Source organism: Chaetodon trifascialis, chromosome 7, assembly GCF_039877785.1.
Source record: "Chaetodon trifascialis isolate fChaTrf1 chromosome 7, fChaTrf1.hap1, whole genome shotgun sequence".
In the NCBI taxonomy this organism is placed as follows: domain Eukaryota; kingdom Metazoa; phylum Chordata; class Actinopteri; order Chaetodontiformes; family Chaetodontidae; genus Chaetodon; species Chaetodon trifascialis.
The window spans coordinates 15,307,185-15,314,253 of record NC_092062.1 but is presented as its reverse complement, the minus strand read 5'-3'; the positions used below and the strand labels follow the sequence as shown (position 1 = coordinate 15,314,253).

At 39.5% G+C, this 7,069-nt stretch overlaps 1 protein-coding gene across 1 annotated transcript; it reads left to right on the top strand.

Annotated features, from left to right (window-relative positions):
• The first annotated feature begins 4,294 nt into the window (after window positions 1-4,294).
• nr0b2a (nuclear receptor subfamily 0, group B, member 2a) lies at window positions 4,295-5,200 on the top strand. The gene is made up of 2 exons (XM_070966907.1): window positions 4,295-4,829; window positions 4,959-5,200. The coding sequence occupies exons 1-2, from the start codon at window positions 4,295-4,297 to the stop codon at window positions 5,198-5,200; spliced, it is 777 nt and encodes a 258-aa protein (XP_070823008.1).
• Window positions 5,201-7,069: the final 1,869 nt, after the last annotated feature.

Genomic DNA, 7,069 nt, shown 5'->3' with positions numbered 1-7,069 from the left:
AGCGACAACAGGAAATGACGTTGATCGGCTTCCTGAGACGTTACACATTACACAATATTTTATAGTATATGTTAGCCTGACCATAATGATAGAGTCTCTCCTATTCATATAGCTTTAAAGTGGAGAGAGGAAGCGAGCCAGACAATACATGCAGCTGTAAATAAACAAAGATAAACAGTTTTTCTTTCTTACTTACTTTCTCGCGTATTAAATATTATATTTGTTGTAAATAGTGCCACAGGAAAAAGAAGAAACAGAGCAAAAAAAGAAAAAAACAAGGAGTTTTAGAACAAAGAACAATGTGTGACCTATGGTATCGAGATATATCAAGTCATATATGCTGAATAATCAATAAAGAATACCGTCTGTGAAGGTTTCTACCTCTGTGCATTGTCGTCTTTACATATTCACCATGAATGTGATACAGTCGATTCCAAATTAAAATTTCCCTGATATCCAAGATATCCACGAAATTATATTTTGCTAGTAGAGGCATTTTTAAGAGAGATCCCTCTTCTCTGACATCGGGGGGATTTACAAAACAAATGAGCGTAAAGTACCCACTCACCAAACCGACCACTGATGTGATCAATTCTGCAACCATGATCACATTCAAATTTAAATTGTTAAAAGGAGAAATGAAACTGTGAGACTCCAATAAAAATTACAAGATGCAGAAGTGTGGCTCAGTTTTTAACTTTGCATATCTATTTTTGACTTAGGCAAGAAGACAACAAGACTAGTGGGAGACTTCACCCTCACTGAGTAGGACCAAAGACAAAATGTGAGGTCTTTTAAGAAAAATACATCTTTCACATTTCACTTTCATTGAAGCAAGAAATGTGCTCAGTCAGAGTTCATTAACCCAGAGGCTAACCCTTCTCTGGCCTTCACCTCAGCTGTTATCATTGTGTTTTGATAGTAATAGGCAGTAAAACTAGACCCGGGTCCAGACACCCTTACATCACTTTGCACGTCATATTACAAACTTATTATGCATTTGAAGTCCATGCAAATCCTCAAAAATGTCCCATATGTTCGCAAATTACAAATGGTTTCCTTTTCAAACCAACTTGACGTAATAAATATGATTATACGAGTGACTCAGGAAGTAGGTCTTGCTAAGAGTAAAACTTTCTACATATATCAATCACCCTAGAGCCCTGCTAAACATTAGCCTGTGCTGGAAAATAAAAAAGTGAAATTAACCAATAGTGATCCCGGAAGAGAAGTCATCTTTTCACAGACACACAGTCACAAAACAACACCATCATGGATCATTATGTTGGAGTTTTTGGCCTTTGGAACTAAAAATGTTATCTACATAAAGTGAAAGTGTGAAGAATAAATTAAAGTGAGTGGCTCAGTTTTGTTTGAGCTGTTTCATACCTCACGTTGGGGAACATAAAAATGGTTCTTTATTTTTACATAATTATGTATATTTCTCTTGACCAAGTAGAACATTCAAAAGCCTCAGTGTGTCTTAACACACGGCAGCAACAGAAAAAGTGTAAAAAAAAGTATTGAAGTTTGACAGAATGTTACCTTAGTGTGCGTACTTTTCCAGGTATCACGAGGGCATGTGTTTATGTTTGCTAACTTTGACTCAAAAGTCCTTTTTGGCTATTGATGAATTTTGTTTCAGACAAGATTGATTGGACTGAATTCCATAAATTTGAATCCCAGGATAATCCAATGATTTTCCCAAGGCTTGAAATGACCCATCAGTGTAAGAATAACTGTCACCTTTGGGTTGATGAACCCAGGCAAACAAACCTCTGGTGAATTAGCAGTAGGTCAAGGCCAAGTGTCAATACCAGACATGATGTCCATCACGCACTGAGAGGTCAATGACCTGGGAAAGCTAAAAGCAGAGGAAACATGAAAGTCAATATTGAGGGGGAAGCCTTACAAAAAGAATCAAGCTGTGTTTCAGTGGGTGAGTCAGTGGATATTGAGTCTTCAAAATGATCAAATGATTTTCCTGTTAACTGGTTATTACAGTATTAACTTTATATAATGCTATTACGGTGCTTAAATAATAGCGAAAAAACAGGCTTTGCCACTCTTCAGGTGCCAGCCATTACATCATGCCTGTTTGGCTTGCTTGATCTCAGAACACACGCAGTTCTTCGATTTGTAGAATGAAGGACATTTCATTTTTACAGCCTTGTTTGGAGATTAGCGTCTGTCCTCCGTGTCCGTCTCTGCCTGCTCCTAACCTCTATAAACACAAGCCTTATCACAGGCATTTACAACTGTCAGCACGGTGAGGCTATCATCGGTCACTTTGCTGAAATTCTCGAACATAACGTCATGCGTTTCATCATGTATCTGAAGCCGTGGTCCGTTCTGATTTACCTCCTGTCAGTACAGACATGTCACGCCTAACAGTCTCTGTGGTGTATCACAATGAGATCACTCCAGGAAATAAAATGAGGCTATGAAACCTGTTCTAGAGTATTTTTTGAAGGAAGAGGCGAAGAGACTGATGAAGTTAAACAAACATTCAGTGACTGGTGCTGCCAGTAGTGTCTGGCTTGTAATCTCTTTATTGCAGTCATTCACTTTATGACTGACCTTGACTCCACTGCTCTGTAGTTCACATTTTCCCCAGGAGCTACCATCCGATGGTGCTTTCAAGCTTCTTGGCTGGTGCAGCAGGTGTCCAGACTATAGTTAAGAGTATATAGATATAATGTGTCGCCTGTCACTCCACAATGTGGTAAACACTTCAGCTCATTTGTGCTGTTAATTTCCAAATCAGAGGAGTTTGCCATTGTGCTGTTTATTTATTTGTGACAATAATAAAGTGATTTGCTTATCAGTCTCAAACCTCTGTGCCAGGCACCAGAAAGATAACAAATTAGGGTAAACGTATTTAAATGATAAGTAGATCATCGTTACAGACTCCATAAAGTGGAATTCTGTACATTTTCTTTGCCAACTTTGAATATTTCAGAAGAAAAACATCTTAACAGCTTACAGCTATCTATCTATATATCTATCTATGCATGAATGTAATTTATGAATAGATGCACATACAATCCATCAAATAAACACACAAACCTTATCACTGTGAGAAATCTAGCAGAAATGAAGACCCACAAATGTAAAATGCACTGCAGTCACTGGGTTTTTACAGCCAAACCCTCGCAGTGGTATCAGTCCATCTCTCCATCATCCAGGAGGCCACTTCAGTTCTTGTTCTTGTTGTTTCCACGCATAATTTTGACTTTCATTGGTCTGTTGGTGCAGCACTTTGTTCCAAACTGAAACATGTCAACAACTATTAGATGGATTGCCCTGAAATTGTATAGTTACAATGATGTAGTGGGCATTGTTACATGGCAGCAGTTACAGATGTACTGTACCAAACCATCAGATTTTAGTCAAGGTTAGGTTGCTCCCTCTGGACATATACCCACTAAAGCTGGTCCTTGGCCTCTAATCATATCATTTGTCCAGTTCAGTCTTCCCAAATCTTTTCTCAAGCAGGAATTTCCGTAATTTGTTACCTCCACGTTTTCTGTGTGGGAGTTTGAAATGCAAATTTACTTAACTGTAGGTTAACGCTATCATGATGACGCTAGCAGTAGGGTTAATTTAGTTCTTTCTCGCAGAGCCGCCGTCATGGCTGTGGAATTTTAAGGGTAAATAAAATTTACAGAAAGCATATATCATCAACTCACTGAATGAATAAAATATATTTAAAAAAATGCAAATATTTAGAAATGTTATTGGTCTTTGGTCTTTTGGTGATCAAGTTCCATCAAATTAAATTTCAAAATTTCCAGCATCTAGGGCTGTTCTTACATTCATTAAAAAAAAAAAAAAAAAAAAAAGCAAAACTTGCTACACCTCACAAGGACTTCACTAATAGGTCAATGTCCCTCCTCTGCTTTGGCCTCTTTCCCCTGCATGTGTGAGCTGGCAGTGGGCAGGTGTGCCTGATTACCTCTGCAGTCCTTGGTAGCTTGGTACTGCCTGGGTTAATGACACCGACTACAAGATAAGGCCCAACCCTCTTGATATCCCGGTGTTACTCCACCAGCTCCTTTTCATTGAGAAAAGCTTATCTGTTTCCCAGGGTTATTCCATCCGTCACCTGGCAGAGCGAACAGTTGTTTTTCACAGAGTGTATTGACAAGTCAAGGTCCACTCAGCAGGGTGGGTTGGCCTTATAAATATGGAGGCACTGGAGAGAGCAGCAGTAGTACTCACAAACTCATGAAGTGCCCATCCTGCAGGAGGTCACTTATATTTAACTACATAGATCTCTACAAGCTATAAAATGGACAACGGGTGTCGTTGCTCGGCCAACAGCGACAGGCTTTCGAATCCTATCCTCTTCAACATCCTGAGCCAAATGGATAACAGCAAACCAAACCAAAACAGCCTCAGCTACAACTCAGTGCCTCATAGATGCAACTGTGACCTGCGGAGGACAGTGTGCTTGAAAAGGCCATCTGAGATTTGCAAAGAAGCTTCAGCAGTTTTGGTTAAAACTGTCCAGTTCATGAAGAACTTACCTGCCTTTAACCAGATGCCACCAAATGACCAGTTCTCCCTTCTCAAAAGCTGCTGGGCCCCGCTCTTCATTCTGGGCCTGGCCCAGGAGCATGTGGACTTCGAGGTGACGGACACCCCTGCTGACAGCATGCTGAAAAAGATTCTCCTAAACCGTCAGGAGAGCCCTGGGATAGAGAGGGAGCAGCCCACCATGGCAGGTGTCAGCAAACTCAAGTCGTGCCTCAAAAAGTTTTGGAGTTTGGATTTGAGTCCCAAGGAGTATGCATACCTCAAAGGGACCACGATATTTAATCCAGGTATGTATTCATCTGGTGTTCTGATTTCTCGGTTCTTGGGGTAAATTTTTTTTTGTCACTGCTGAAAAAAATGATGCACAAAAACTGCACTATACACACATGTAACCATAATTTCTTTACATTCAACAGATGTCCCAGATTTAAAGGCAGTGCTGTTTGTTGAAGGCTTGCAACAGGAAGCTCAGCACGCCCTCAGCGAGGTGGTCCAGCTCCTTCACCCAGGAGACCAGGAGCGCTTTGCCCGAATCCTCCTCACAGCCTCCATGCTGCAGAGCATCACACCCAGCCTCATCTCTGAACTCTTCTTCCGGCCAGTGATAGGCCAGGCTGATCTGCTGGAGCTGCTGGTCGACATGCTCTTCTGCAGATAGAAGAGGACGGGTGGACCTCAAGCAGCTGTCCTGGAGAAAGTTAAATCCTTTTTTTTTTTTTTTTTTTTACTGTGGTGATGCAGAACTCAATGCAATGTTTGCTCATGAAGTGAAGGAATGCCCGACAGTGGACTGCTCAAACAAAGCACTTAACAATAGCCAACAACAGCAATGTGAATTGGTGAACATGAGACTATGAATTGCTTATTATTTACATTGGAGCTGAGGTCACAGCCCAGTCTGAAAAGATGTTATCCACCGACGTGGAAAGATTTGATTTTGCAGACTGTACCCACTGTTAATATACTGCATCTAATGGTGAAGATCTTTTCTGTGTTGTAAATAAGTGTTATCTGCATTGACAGAACATTTCAAATAAATATATTTTTATATATAAATGCAATAGTGAAGCCTCAGTCTTTTAAAGGGAGACACTATAAGTTTTTTAATGCACTAGTCAATTTTGAGATTTTGGCTATGTTTTCTCCAAAGTATGTCTTCTGTCAGAATGATGGAAAGAAAATGTCCAAAATAGACATTGAGGCATTTATTTTAGTTCAGCTTTCTGTTCCTGAAATGTGTGCAAAAGCCTATATTTAGTTAGATAATGCCTCATTTGCAAATCTAAACATAACATTTCAGAAAACTTATAATACAAAACAAAAAAACAACAACAAAAAAAAAACAGTTGTCTTACTGTAAGCAATCATCTGGGGAAGTTCCATGGTGATATCCATTAGTTTTTTTGTTTGTTTGCTTGCTTGTTTGTTTGTTTGTTTGTTTGTTTGTTTTGTCCCCTATTCACCTTGAGTTTCTTGTGTTTGTGTTAAAAAAGAGAGAGAGAGAGAGAGAGAGAGAGAGAGAGAGAGAGAGAGAGAGAGAGAGAGAGAGAGAGAGAGAGAGAGAGAGAGAGAGAGAGACATACCTCAAAAGGCTATTTCCTCACTCTGAACCATAAATCTTCAGTAGTTCTCACATACACCAGACCTTCTGGTTTTACTCATATCTATATTCTAAAGGGGTTTGCAGAGGGCTTTGCTCATATATCATTCACAGCCTGACTTACAGAACATTTTATTCTTAAAAAATATGTTGAATTTTTTTTTGTAATGGATTTCAAAATGATCCACAGTGATATGAAAAGATATAGCCAAAATTCCCTCTGTAAAAACCTTTGACTCTAACATGTCATCAAAATGAAACAAGAATTTTGAACCTGGCTTTGTTCTTTATCCAAATGTGTTGAAATTTCAGAAGACTTTCAACACATCAAGCTAAACCAGACAATATTTGTTTGCGAATCAGATCGTGATGCGTGATCAGATGCGGACCTGACCATCACACTTTGTTCTGAACATCTTCCCTGCTGTTTATTTGGCAGGTCAGTCATTGCTGACATGTTGTGCAGCCAAGTATTGCTCAAACCCAGTTAATCTAAATTCTTGTCACAACACCAGGGTTTCCAGATATGTGTACAAAATAATGCAAGACGCACATCCTAAAACCAAAAAATATGGTGATTATGGGTTTCAGAAGCTATTTCAATAGTATGCAGTAGAGCTTCAAAGCAGATGCAGAAAATGGAATGAAGTGTGACAGTTTTTTTCCCCTCTGACGCTGACTTCGCACGTTTAAGGAAAACACTGGGTTTGAACCGTTTGCAAACACTCTGTTGTATTCAGTGTAAAACTCATACTGAGAATTCACATCTGGCTCATACATGCTGTGTTCTCCTTCTTGTTTTATCAGATTGTGTTTAAATCAAAGTGAACTTTCATTGTTGTGGTGAGCATTTCTCAGACTGAAGACTTCATGACCATGTGAACGTTATACCGCTTCAAGAGAGAGACTGATTGGTGAAGTCACCCT